The sequence below is a fragment of the Crinia signifera genome, chromosome 1, assembly GCF_055691185.1.
Source record: "Crinia signifera chromosome 1, ASM5569118v1, whole genome shotgun sequence".
Classification (NCBI taxonomy): domain Eukaryota; kingdom Metazoa; phylum Chordata; class Amphibia; order Anura; family Myobatrachidae; genus Crinia; species Crinia signifera.
In genome coordinates, this window is record NC_139217.1 from 333,546,890 (window position 1) to 333,561,966 (window position 15,077).

A 15,077-nucleotide genomic window follows, 5' to 3' on the forward strand; every position below is an offset into this window, starting at 1 on the left:
AGCTAGAGGGGAGGAATGTGGGAGTGCCTGGACACAAACTGAGCTACTGTCTGAACTTTTAGTGTCTCTGTAAATGTAGCATAAGACATATACCATCGTATAACATCTCATGGCCTAGGCACCATAGCACAGTCATTGTAAAATTGCACACACCCCATCAACTGATACTGTAGCACCTCTCCTGTCCTAACATGATTGGAAACTTGGATAGAAGCCTCATATTGTGATGTAAGGAAGTGATATCTGAGGAAATGAGGAGTACAGGATACAGCTCTGCATCTCTGCCCTTATCCAGCGGCTAAATCATATCTGCAACTCCTAAACCGTGAGTCTACTACACCATGATTATGCAATGTGTAAACCTTTAACTCTTCTACCTTGATATTTCTTCATGTATCCCTAAATGTGTAATATATATAAATATAATATATTCTGTATTACAGTTCCAGTTCCCTGTGCGGCACTGTAGCAAATACTACAATAATAGTAACTAACTAACCTTAAACATTTCACTTGCTTCTAAGTACTCAGCTGGTACAAGGGGTCAGAAATACTGTATAAGCAGAAGTGCAGATTGTCTAGGTGTTTTTTCTATTTATCTTTATAAAGCTTCTGATTTGAAACACTGAGCAGTCCTATTCTCCAGCTCTTTATCGCATCCTTGTTAATCAGGGTATTCCGTAATATATCCCAGTTGTACTGTCCCGGCTCTATGTTCTGCATCCAGACACAGCTGACATTGTTCTGCATTCCTGCCCATGTTCCCTGAATCATGTGCTTGTGATATCTATAATGTGCTTTCCTTTCTCTATACCTTTCAGGACTCTCCCTGCATTTCCTCTGAAACAACTATTCATCAACAGACGTTCCATACATCAGGTGAGTCCTACTATATGTTCTCTTTAAGAATCTAAGCAAATCTATTAGAACCATTTCTATAGAGTTTATGCATATGAACACATTATCATCGTACCTATTAAAGTGGAAAAGAGAATGAATGAACAATGCATGTGTACAGGGGATGCAGTCAAAATCCCGACACTCAAAATCCCGAATGGGTCAAATACCGACGCGGGAACGCCCCCACAAACCAGGTTGTTCCCGCGTTTAGCGGGACAGTTGGGAGGTATGTTTTATTAAGTTACATTTTCTCTCTGCCTTGCAAAGGTTACCTGATATGTAGGGGTGAATTTACAGGTGAGAACACCCCTATGCACAGCAGTAATGGCCACCCCTTCCTTACGTCATTTTATTGATTGGTTAATGCCCTCATTAGAGTTTGCCAATTTAATAGAATAATAAAAAAAACACAAACAATTACTTTTTTATTAGTTATACATATTTACTAAGTAAGACCGGTTACATGTACAGTGTGTGCTTGTTCTAACTGTTTACAATCCATTGAAGGAGTAATATGGTTCAGTACACTGGAAATATATAGCAATTTCTGGTACATTGCTGGCTGACAATACAAGCATAAATGTGCCACCCCCAAACATGTGCCTAATGGGATATTTGCCACTACTGATGATACAGTATGTCACCTAAGCTTGACTATGTCCCCATGGCCTTATCAAACTGTTGGCAGCCCTGGGTAAAGGTATCACCAGTATGAAGCTTGAATTGAGGATAGGTTTTTGAAACATAATGGAGATAGGAAAGACAATATAGGTGTGTGTGTGTGTGTGGGGGGGGGGTTTGAATGAGTTCCCCAGGCGCATCCATCCAATGATCTGGGATACGATGGTACTGAGCTCCTTTTATTACTCACTTCTCCTTCCTGTACTATTTACACCAGGGGTGGGCAACTATTTTGGCTGGGGGGCCGCTTCACACTTCCAGTAAATATTCGAGGGCCGCACACAAAATTATATGATATATATATATATATATATATATATATATATATTCAAAAACAAGAAGAGGTGCGCCTCATAGTGTAAAACCGTATTTATTTTAAAACACAGACAAGTGCAGGTACACAGATCAATAAAGACTCGTACCAGGCGGATAACCGCTGTGGGCTGGTTACCACAAGGTTTGACATAAAACTCCCAGGCAATAACTCCTACCACCTTCCAAGGCGCCGCTGGATCTCGAACAGACTGCCGGCTAGCCACCAAGACAAGCAGCGTATCAGCGTGTAGGCCAACGCGGATGGAGCAGGAGAAGCCGGGTGCAAGGAAAGCTGTCGTCACTAGCCCTGCCCTAATGCATTTCGTATCCAAACTTCGTCTGACGAAGTTTGGATACGAAATGCATTAGGGCAGGGCCAATTTAATAGAATAATAACAAAAACACAAACAATTACTTTTTTATTAGTTATACATATTTACTAAGTAAGACAGGTTACATGTGCAGTGTGTGCTTGTCCTAACTGTTTACAATCCATTGAAGGAGTAATATGGTTCAGTACACTGGAAATATATAGCAATTTCTGGTACATTGCTGGCTGACAATACAAGCATAAATGTGCCACCCCCAAACATGTGCCTAATGGGATATTTGCCACTACTGATGATACAGTATGTCACCTAAGCTTGACTATGTCCCCATGGCCTGATCAAACTGTTGGCAGCCCTGGGTAAAGGTATCAATCCCTGATAGCATCCCCATCACTGCACAATCTCTGATAGCATCTCCACCACTGCACAATCCCTCATAGCATCCCATTACTGCGCAATCCCTCATAGCATCCCCATCACTGCACAATCCCTGATAGCATCTCCACCACTGCACAATCCCTCATAGCATCCCATTACTGCGCAATCCCTTATAGCATCCCCATCACTGCACAATCCCTGATAGCATCCCCATCACTGCACAATCCCTGATAGCATCCCTATCACTGCACAATCCCTTATAGCATCTCCACCACTGCACAATCCCTGATAGCATCTCCACCACTGCACAATCCCTCATAGCATCCCATTACTGCGCAATCCCTCATAGCATCCCCATCACTGCACAATCCCTGATAGCATCCCTATCACTGCACAATCCCTTATAGCATCTCCACCACTGCACAATCCCTCATTGCTTCGCCACCACTGCACAATCCCTCATAGCATCTCCACCACTGCACAATCCCTCATAGCATCTCCACCACTGCACAATCCCTCATAGCATCTCCACCACTGCACTATCCCTCATAGCATCCCCATCACTGCACAATCCCTGATAGCATCCCCATCACTGCACAATCCCTGATAGCATCCCCATCACTGCACAATCCCTGATAGCATCCCCATCACTGCACAATCCCTCATAGCATCACCACCACTGCACAATCCCTCATTGCATCGCCACCACTGCACAATCCCTCATAGCATCTCCACCACTGCACAATCCCTCATAGCATATCCACCACTGCACAATCCCTCATAGCATCTCCACCACTGCACAATCCCTCATAGCATCTCCACCACTGCACAATCCCTCATAGCATCTCCACCACTGCACAATCCCTCATAGCATCCCCATCACTGCACAATCCCTGATAGCATTACCATCGCTGCACAATCCCTCATAGCATCCCCATCACTGCACAATCCCTGATAGCATCCCCATCGCTGCACAATCCCTCATAGCATCCCCATCACTGCGCAATCCCTCATAGCATCCCCATCACTGCACAATCCCTCGTAGCATCCCATCACTGCACAATCCCTCATAGCATCCCCATAACTGCAAATTCCCATCACACACCCTAATTTCCTACCCACCACTGTACCCCCTATCAGCGAGCACCCCAAAATACTTCACATTCCATTCATGCCCCTCATCACTGCACTTCCTTCACATCCCTATCAGAACATCACCCACCAAAAAACTGCAGCCACCAGTCAGCGGGGAGCCTGAGCGAGAAGAGCCAGGACAGGAGGATCATGGAGGACTTTCTGGTGCCGGTGCTACTGTAGCAGTCCTCAGTCATGCCGCAGAGCTAAAAGAAATGCAGTGCCGCCGATATCCAACTGCTCCCGCCCCGCACAGCACTACTGGGAGTGTGGGAGGGGACGCGGTCACACCAACCCATGGCGGGGAGGCAGCCGCCGCGTCACCACGTTCCCCCCCCACACACTCCCAGTAATGCTGTGTGCGGTGGGAGCAGTCAGGCATCAGCGGCACTGCACTTCTTTTAGCCCTACGGCTGCCGGTTAATTGACAAGCGGCCCAGCTAGTCGGGCCGCTTGTCATAGTGATAGAGGTCAGTGCGGCGGGCCAGACCTGAGCATCTAGCAGGCCGCATCCGGCCCGCGGGTCGGCTGTTGCCCACCTCGGATTTACACCCTAGCAAAAGCCTCTGTCACAGCTGCCTTTTCATCTATTATACACTCGCAAGAATAGAGAGGTCTCTCATACCCTCCCACTGTACCTTTTTGGCAGGTACAGTACCGTTTATTTATGGCCTGTACATTTTTTTGGGTCTTCAACTACCACGCCCCATTTTTGAATTTGTACCGGTTTTTGCTCTTCAGATGTTGGAGGGAAATCTGATACCCTCTAAACCTAGTGTATGGTATGAACATTTATTGAGGATTTTGGAAAGAATGTCTGTAAATAATGTTTAATAAAATATGCTATATAGAAATATGTGTATTGACAACTATTTATATGTTACTTATGATTCTGTCCACAAAAAGAAAGTTCTAATAAAGTTCTTACAATAGCTGTATCTGAGCTGTGCTGAACGGTTTACATAAAAATAAATAAAAAGGTGAAAATAATAAGTAATTCTAAGCGCAGCATCTAGGACAGCAGTTCCCAACCCTTTTTTTCTTCTGTACCCCTTGTTTAGGATTTTTATTTATGAGTACCCCCTCCTCTCAATTTAAAATATCAACAGAACTTACAAGTGGAGTGGAAGTGGGCAGTATGCGTGTCTATTAAAACACATATAGATAAAGGAGTAGTTAAGGAGTAGTGTGCAGTCAGAAATCAGGTCCCTCTGTGTCTGGCCGCTGGCTGAGTGCTGTCTCCGGGGTTCCTGCTAATGCCTTTATAATTAATGCCACTGTTTCCTTCCTGCCGTGTCAGCGCATGGCAATTTATTGCGGAGGTCTGAGGGCAGCACGGGTAGCTTCCACTGGATTGCTGGTCGGGCAAAAGCACGAGGAGATGCTGATGATGCTGTAGATCAGGGGTGTCCAAACTTATTGCGACGAGGGCCAGATTTGGTGAAGTGTAAATGTGTGGGGGCCGACCATTCAGCCTGACATTCTTTGAATCATTAATCACATCAGAATGGTCCCCCACTCTGCCCACATTCACTCTATGTCCCCCAGTCTGCCCCTTCCCTGTATTTCCCCCAGCCTGCCCCCATTCACTGTATGTCCCCCAGCCTGCCCCTCCTTCACTGTATGTCCCCCATTCACTATATGTTCCCCACTCTGCACCCATTCACTTTGTCCCCCGACCTGCCCCCCTTCTCTTAATAAAAAGGAATAAAGACAAGTGGTGTATGTTGCGCAATTAATAGCAGCTGGAACAGGGTTTTGTCAAGAACCCAACAATACTAAAAGTAAAAAAGGAATGGTTGTGTGCCAGCGCTTGCTGTCTCAATAATTTATTACACGGTTCTCTTAATCGAATTTTTTAATATAAAATATATAAAAAATACATACAATTACACATATATGAAAAATACATTCACTGTATATCCCCCAGCCTGACCCTCCTTCACTGTATGTCCCCCGCTCTGCCCCCTCCCTTCTCTGTATGTTTCCCAGCCCCTTGTGTGAGGCACAGGAAGGAGAGGCAAAGCAAGCACTGCAAGGACAGGAGATGCTTGGGCTCCCGCTGCTGGCCTCCTCCGCTCTGCATGTTACGGGAGCAAGCTTCCCCCTTGCTGCCCCCCTCCCCAAACACTGCTGTCACTGTGATTGTGGAGTAGGGTGATATACAAGTGCAGCAGCAGGGGTAGGACGCCGAACACATCTGACTGTGGCGGTCGGCACCTCCTCACTGCAACAGACAGCAAGGTAAAGGAACGCTCGTCGGGGCCCCACCTTTAGTGTCCTGTGCTGTGCTTCCCACATCTGATGCTCTGCCTGCTTCCAGCTGGAGGCTGTGGGCCACTTGAAATTACAGCACGGGCCGCATTTGGCCCCCGGGCCTGACTTTGGACATGCCTGCTGTAGATAGAACTGGAAGTGACGCAACATGGTTCATCTTCATGGAGACTTCTTTTTCTTCTTTCGCAATTGCCAATATTATTTTAAAGTACCCCCAACAAGTCTGCAAAGTACCCCCAGGGGTGCTAGTATCCTAGGTTGGGAACCACTGATTAATACCCCTTTCAGACATACGCGAAAATCCCGGGTTTTTTCACATGAACGCGCCCAAACCCGGGACTAGTGTATGTCTGAAAGGGTATACCCGGGATTTCACTCCCAGATACTGAGCACCTGCAATTGACCAGGGTTTTTCCCGGTATTTAACTCCCGGGTATAATACCCGGCTTATGTCTGAATGGGTTTACCCGGGTTTTTCAGTTTTAAACATGTGATGTTGCTTTTTTTTGCTGCTGGGGCGTGTCCCATTTGAATGATGAAACACTGAAATGCTTGAAAAGCCTGGCTTATGTGTGAAAGGGGTATACCCGGGTATTTCCCGGATTTGAGGTGTAGTGTGAAAGGGGGTCTGTTACTAAAATCCCGGGAGTGACCTGGGTTGAAAATCCCAGGTAAACCTGGCCAAAATCCCGGGTAGTATGTCTAAAAGGGGTATAAGTAGACAAATTAATAATAGTGCAAATTTTAAATAAGAAATGAATATTATACTTTATTTTAATATAGTAATAGTAGCACATAGTAAACCACTGTTAAGTTTAGGATAGATACATTTTCTCCTGCCAAAACTAATATATATAGATATGCACAGAACACCAAAGAAAGTGCACATAGAAACAAACATGGGTGTGAGTTAAATTCTCCTGGCTCATTTTCACCCTTTTTAGGACGGGCCTTTCACCCTATGCAGAGTGTTCAACTGGTATCAAGTTCAGATCAACCGGATTAACGAGTCTCCCACACCCATATACACCGATGGAGCTGTGATGTAAGATTCAGCTGGGAGAAGCCTTTGAAAGTCCCAGAAGTGAAGAATGAGTAGCTGCAGTTGTCTGCGCCCAGAGACTGACTCAGAGGATGAGGTGAGTGATCCGTGTCAATTTAAAACGCAGATTTTATCACAAGAATTCAAAGCTAGCTACTGTACAACTCACATGAGTGCACCTATTGGGTAGTGTGAGCACATGACCACATGTGAACATCCACCAGTTCAGTGTACCTCACAGACACAATGGGAATCAGATGGCACTACAACAAGTATAATGTAAATGAGGACAAAATACTTCTATTTCACTGACATAATAATAATAATAATAATAATAATAATAATAATAATAATAATAATAAGTCCAGCATGTAGATGAAAGAAGATTTCAAGGGGGTTTATTTACTCAGATGGAGTTCTATTGAAGATAGGATGTTGCCCATAGCAACTAGTCAGAATCTACTTATTTATTTAGCAACTTTTATGAGATAATAGATAGAATCGGATTGGTTACCTATAACAACATCCCATCTTCAATCCCATCTTCATCCCATCTTATTATATAAACCCCCTGATTCTGATTTGCATGCAATGCTGGTAATTGCGCAAACGCTTTTTAGTGTGTACGCAATTGTGATTGAGATGCATTCCACATAGGATACAAATCTGCCTGATTTACCAATATTCCGGATATTGGTCCATGCAGCTACGGCAATCTTCAGACTGTGGTAGCTCGTTGCCTATGGGCTACAGATCAGGCATGTACAGTAGTTCCAGCGGGGTTCGGCAGGAACACTCCATTGGAGGTATCCACTGTGCAGTAGTACGGTGTGGCTGACTGTACATATACAACACCCCTGATGGCTCTCACAGCCCCTGTCCCTGCAGGTGCTGATAAATACATCCAATGGACACAAAAGCTGATGACTGTGAGGAAAAAAGAAAGTAAAAAAAAATTGGTACGTGTTTCCTAGCACGGCGCCCATTGCATACCGTACTTAGTGGTGTGTAATGCGATATTCCCGTTAAATTGAATAAAGTGCTTGTACAATAAAATAACGCATATCATTGCATGCCAGCAAATGGCATGCGATGCGATTTTTTATTGTACAAGCACCCTGATGGGTGCTTACAATGTTAAATTGCACCCCCATTGTCAACGCCACCCCCACTATCAACGCGAACCTGAAGCGTGGCGAGCGCAGCGAGCCCACGAGGAACGACGGTACGCGTCCTCCAACCTTTTCACACCCCACTATTTACATCGGCGTGGAGCTGATTTTAGATAGTGTGGCGAGCGCAGCGAGGGGACGCGGAATACGAGTCCAAAGCGTGGCGAGGGGACGCGGAATACATCTAAAGTAATCCGTGTCCGCTCGCCACGCTTCGGGCTCGGTGGCTCGCTGCGCTCGCCACACTATCTAAAATCAACTCCACGCCGACGTGGATATTGGGGGTATGAAAAGGTCAGAGGACGCGTACTGCCGCCCCTCGCGGGCACGCTGCGCTCGCTACACTTCGGGTTGGAGTTGATAGTGGGGGTGGCATTGACAATGGGGGTGCATTTAACATTGTAAGCACCCATCAGGGTGCTTGTACAATAAAAATTTGAATCGCATCTCTATATTGCATGCAATGCGATTGTATAAGATGCGCTACGATCAAAATCGGGGGCGCCATGCTAGGAAACAAGTACCAAAAAATCATACTCAACTACAGCCAGGGAGCGGTGCTCTAGACAGGGCTGTTGGCAATTGGGTCCACCTGTGCTGCTGGATGACCCCTGGCAGTGGGGCTGGGGGGGGGGGGGGGGATTCTGAGTACCCAGAACACTCCCGGCTCCCTGACAGAGGACAAAGATTGGGCACGATATTACTAAGGCTCGCCCTCTAATGGCAAGCGGCCATGATTTTCAGCTCCCCAGCCAACCAACACCTGTAATTTTACACAGCAGGTAGGATGACTAGGGATGTAGGGAGAGCGGCTCCAGCTCCAGGAGCCAAATAGGCTGAATACTAGGTGCATTATGTTTAGGTAGCACTAGTAAGGGAATTATGTGTGTAAACAGCACTATGGGCCTGATTCTAATCTGTTCGTTCCCTGACATGTTTGCCCTGCATTTACTGGGTGTACCCATGAAAACGCTGGGCATCCTCATGCAAATGCAGATGCATACCTGCCTTCCGGGGGCGGGAGGACTTCACAGGACATCAGCCACCCACCCCATTCTCGGTCCCGGACGTGGCAAGTCTAGGTCAGAGTTGATAATTGGAATGCAACGTTGCTGCTTAGTGAGTCAATAATTTTGTTTAAGAAGCACAACAGGGGCATTATGTGTATAAGTGGCACTACAGGAGGTCATTATGTATGTAAGCAGCACTAGTATTGGCATTATGCGTATAAACGCACTAGTAGTGGCATTATGTGTGTAAGCGGCACTAGAAGGGGTATTATGCGTATAAACTCACTAGTAGTGGCATTATGTGTGTAAGCGGCACTACAGGGGGCATTATGTGTGTAAGCTGCACTATAAAGGGCATTATGTGAGTAAGTGGCACTAGTGGGGGCAGGGCCGCCGAGAGGGGGGGGGCAGGTACTAATTACCCGGGCCCGGGCTTGCTGGAGGGGCCTGGTGGGGGCCCTGGTCCTACACCCTCCGTCCCTCCCGGGCAGCAGCAGCACACACATACAGCAGGCTCGGCTCGAGCATCTCACTGACAGTCAGCACATGCTGTAGGTGTGCTGCTGCTGCTGGGGTGGGGGGGAACAATAACACTCACTCTAAGACTTTAAAGTGTTTTTCACCACCCCCCATTAAGTATTTTGGGGGGTGGCCTAACCGCGGGAGGCGTGACCACCTCCCGCGATTAGCCCATGCCCTCCAAATTTTACCAGGGCCCGGCATACCTCTCGGTGGCCCTGAGTTGGGGCATTAATTTGGGACAGTCCCAAAAATAAACTATATTGTCTTGTGAAAATCAGGACAATAGAGAGGTATGGGATACACATTCGCATTGCACAATCACCCATTAGGGTATTGGTAAGTAACACTACTAGCTCGGTAGCAATGTTAGGGACTGCTTTTTGAAGCAACTGTTCCCACGCAAGGCAATATAGAATTGCTCAGGTGTTTAAGTATCCACTGCATCTTGTAGCTACTTGGATAGTTTATTATTGGAGGGGGACTGTCAATACAACCCCTGATGATAAATCAGTTCCATAGGAGCATGTATTTATCGATATATACAATTTTACCACATTAAAGATCAACTTCCTCATCTTTGCAGCCACCGCTTACACTACGGTCTAGGGAACTTACGTAGCATCATTGTCTCCTTGCGGGAGAGTGAGATATTGGGGGTCATCCTAATTCATTCCTACAGGGCCGAATTCAGCCCCGTTCTGGTGTTTGTTGGTATGCGCATGTGCACAGGTCTTTTGTGTGCATATGCAGCTCCCTTTGCGAACGTCTTCAGCTACTTGCATAGTTTCCTAGCCATTCGCAAGTTTCGGGGTGCAATTGGCACAGGAACAAGGGTCAGCCATAGGAACACCCAGCACTGGGTGCCCCCATGGCTACGCAGATGGCCCGATGTGTGTCATCAGCCGTCTGCCCTGTCTTTGTCCCTGGCACACGCAAATAAAAATCAGTTTTCACTGCCTTTATTTTCTAAGCCAGGTGAAATCATTCGATGGTCGGTGATCATCGAATGATTTCTCTTGCAGTGGAGACATGTGAGAGGATGTGTGGTAGTGAGGGGAATCGGCGGCAGGGAGGGGGGGTGGGCGGATTTTTGTGGGGCAGGCTCACTGCCACTTGGTAAGCTGCATGTATGGCACCAGAGCATTGATGGGTCTGATTCTGGTTGACTCAGTAAGCTGCACAGAGACCTGCGCTGTAACAGACGGACCTCTGGACTGCTGGCTTTTTTCTCTCCTAGAGCTGATTTACCTTTGGTGACCCCCCTTGATAAAGATCCCGCACTGGGATCGAAACGTTGGGACAGTTTGGAAAAACTGACAGCTTCACTTGGTATGTTAAAAAACCTTTTTTTCAATCCTTTATTTTTCAATAAATGTAAGAGGTTTTTTTAGATAAAAACTTGGAGGTGAGTGCTCATTTCCTTCATTGGAAACTTGGACTATAATTGGCACACTGTGGTGTGACCATTTGGGCACCCCTCACGCTGACCACCGGTAAGTGCGAGTGCGGGTACTACTTTGTATATATATATATATATATATATATATATATATATATATAGAATAGATGGATGACCCGGCACTGTGTAAGGTAGAGGATGCTTGATCCGGTGCCCCCACTTCCAAGCAAGGATAGGTAGGTAACAGCAATAGAGTGGCACTCTGGATACTTTCTTGTAAATAAACGGCAGACACTGTAGTCAGTTTCAACGTTTCATTTCTTTATAGAAATTTCGTCAGGATACAAATAGAGCTTACATTTACACCTTATATACCAGCAGTCACCAATCACCAAAGTGCAGCAAATCTTCCGGTTCCCGCACTGCGGGTACAAACGAGTGACGTCATCAAGCCTCTCCACGGCGCTCGTTCGGGTGCGTCAGGTCTGTTGTCATGGAGACAACACCACGCTATCCCTTCACTACCGCCGGGGTTTTGACTTTAATCACGTCCACCTGTCAGTGCCGCAGCAGGATTAACAGGGCTTAAGACAATAAATACAAAATAACATAAATAACTAAGAAACAGCAAAACAATTGCAAAGGGTAAAAAATGCGATTGGGAATGCAGTACATAATTCCATAAAGATTCAAAAAGAACATTTCATAGACAAAATTCATGAAACAGATTTTTTCAAAAACAATTCATAAAAATATCATTTCATAGAACAAGTAGCCCTTATATACATCTGCAAACAATCCCTCCAAAAAGGAGCGACTAGATGCAATAATGCAAAAAGAGAAATTTTATAAATGCAAGCGAGAAACTTCTAACTAAACATTCATTCTCAATAGCATAAATCGTGCATAGAAATTTTTGGTTCAAGTAGAGTCGATATCCAATCCAATCGATATAATGAACCAATTTGTTACGCTGTAAAATATTGAAAGAATATGAATACACACATAAAAATATATCTATATGCATATCAGCAAGAGATAACACAGTTTCTAAGACAGTAATGTACATTGCCGTATACAAAAAATGATTATTTAAAGCAAGACAGAGTCATATTTTCATTTAAGCCGCCAGGGGAAATAACTTTAAGGCGGTGTATCCATGAGGTCTCCAAACGGAGCAACGCTGCACTCCTATCGCCGCCACGTAGGGATGGGGCTACCCAATCTCTACCCAATTTCTATATAAGGGCTACTTGTTCTATGAAATGATATTTTTATGAATTGTTTTTGAAAAAATCTGTTTCATGAATTTTGTCTATGAAATGTTCTTTTTGAATCTTTATGGAATTATGTACTGCATTCCCAATCGCATTTTTTACCCTTTGCAATTGTTTTGCTGTTTCTTGGTTATTTATGTTATTTTGTATTTATTGTCTTAAGCCCTGTTAATCCTGCTGCGGCACTGACAGGTGGACGTGATTAAAGTCAAAACCCCGGCGGTAGTGAAGGGATAGCGTGGTGTTGTCTCCATGACAACAGACCTGACGCACCCGAACGAGCGCCGTGGAGAGGCTTGATGACGTCACTCGTTTGTACCCGCAGCGCGGGAACCGGGAGATTTGCTGCACTTTGGTGATTGGTGACTGCTGGTATATAAGGTGTAAATGTAAGCTCTATTTGTATCCTGACGAAATTTCTATAAAGAAATGAAACGTTGAAACTGACTACAGTGTCTGCCGTTTATTTACAAGAAAGTATCCAGAGTGCCACTCTATTGCTGTTACCTATATATATATATATATATATATATATATATATATATATGATTTATCAGACGGCGGCACTTGTCCAATAACACGCTAAACAATATATATGTATATGTGTGTAGCGGCACTCACAGGTCATAATCCAAAGAAATAAAACACTCAGGGGTTCTTAGGAGGTTACTTGTCCGGGTGGAGGCACTCCTACTTCGGAGCCTATATACACTGTATGTATATACTGTATGTGTGTGTGTGTGTGTATGTATGTGTGTATATATATATATATATATATATATATATATATAATAGAAAGTGCTATTCATGTTTAATTTCTCACCGACAGTATAAAGAGAGTGCCGAGAAAATACAAAAAGATCCAGAAGCGGAAGTGGGGAACGAGGTGGAAGGAGATGTGATCCTGACTGCAGCGATCGTGGCACAGAAAGCTCAGAGCAATCAACGAGAACGTGAGCGGGACCGTCAGAAAATAAGGGAACGAGAGCGAAAGCGAGAAAATGATAGACAGAAGGAAAGAGAGAGAAACATGGATAGAGAAAAAGAAAGGAGGAGGCAAAGAGAAAGGCAGAGACAGGCTGAGAAACAGAGACAGAGACAAACAGAAAAAGAGAGGAAGAAAAAAAGGAAATAGGATGACATTTTATGTAGCATTGCTGATTCTAACAACACCTGTGCTACTACCCATACATACATCATAGCCTAAGCACAGTTACTATAAAGTCCATAGATTTGCCTTTCAATCATGAAGACTTGTATCATATATCATATTGCTTAATTTGGTTTATACCCATTATTAGAAAAAACATTTGTATATAGCCAATTTCATATGCCTCAGGATAAGGGGAGCATTTACTAAGATGGGAGTTCTATTGCCCATAGCAACCAATAAGATTCTATTTCTTATTTATTTAGCACCTTCTAGAATGATAATAGGAAACATCAGATTGGTTGCTCTGGGCAACATACCATCCTCAATAGAACTCCCATCTTAGTAAATGTGGTGCTGTTCTACCTCATTTCTTAGCTGTATGAGCATCACAACTACCTGACCTCTGATTGGCTCTTCTCGTCACTCGTCATACCCATTTACCCACCACTGAGGATCCAACTCATGAACATTCTCATTGTTCTAGAGGCCCCTGTCCATCCATGTTAGTGTTTCAGCAGAGCTCAGTAAGTCTCCTACTGAATAGGTTGGGAAGGTCAAAGTGCATTTATCCTGACAAATATCATTTAAGCTTTAAAAATACATGTAACCTCTGTAAGATGCACATTACAGCCTCTCTTAAAAGCATCATATTCTATAAATGATTATATATTTGAATGCATATCAAGTTTATATTATATTTAGAATAATATGAGTTGTAAAGGTAAAAAAAGCAATATCACAGTTATATATCTATACACAAAACAATAGATGCTGAGTCTCATTGATTCTCAAACAGTACCTACTGGGCATATGGTAAAACCAGGGCTATTTTTGTGCAGGCTCCAGCAGGAACTGTGGCCCTTATTCTAGTTCACTCTTTCTGACAAAATATTTCTTAGATGGACAAAACCATGTGCACTGCAGGTGTGGCAGGTGTAAAACCCCACCCAAATCTAATTATCTCTGCACAAGTAACACCTGCCTCACCTGCAGTGCACATGGTTTTGTCCATCTGAGGAATATTTTGTCAGAAAGAGTGAACTAGAATAAGGGCCACAGTTCCTGCTGGAGCCTGCACAAAAATAGCCCTGGGTATAACCCTCCGACAGTCGGGGTTCCGATGGTCGTTTCTACAATATTTCTTTTAAAAAAGTCACTATTATGTTATTGTACATATTCAGACTCTGCAGCTACCATAACCCTTGTATTGCTACCAAATCTGGTGCCTCATACCTCAGAATGTTTCCTATTTTACCTATACACAAAGGGGGGCTTTTTAAAACAATAAACAGGCGTAAAGCTGGTTCATGTGGATAACTTCACTCTTCTTTACACCAGTCTTCATCATGTTTCTATTAGATATCCTCTAAGCTTCAAAGTGATTCCTGAACTGGCTCTAAAGGTGCCCATACACGGTACACTGCGTTTGAACTAGATCGCATTGCATGCAAATTGCATGCGATTTGCGTGTGATGCAATGCGATCTGA

The 15,077-nt window shown here is 44.5% G+C and overlaps 1 protein-coding gene across 1 annotated transcript; it reads left to right on the forward strand.

Annotated features, from left to right (window-relative positions):
- The first annotated feature begins 45 nt into the window (after positions 1–45).
- Positions 46–14,464, forward strand: LOC146029792 (uncharacterized). Its single transcript, XM_083158373.1, has 4 exons — positions 46–325; positions 822–879; positions 6,959–7,153; positions 13,266–14,464. The coding sequence occupies exons 3-4, from the start codon at positions 7,106–7,108 to the stop codon at positions 13,569–13,571; spliced, it is 354 nt and encodes a 117-aa protein (XP_083014499.1). The 5' UTR covers positions 46–325; positions 822–879; positions 6,959–7,105; the 3' UTR covers positions 13,572–14,464.
- The last annotated feature ends 613 nt before the right edge of the window (positions 14,465–15,077 follow it).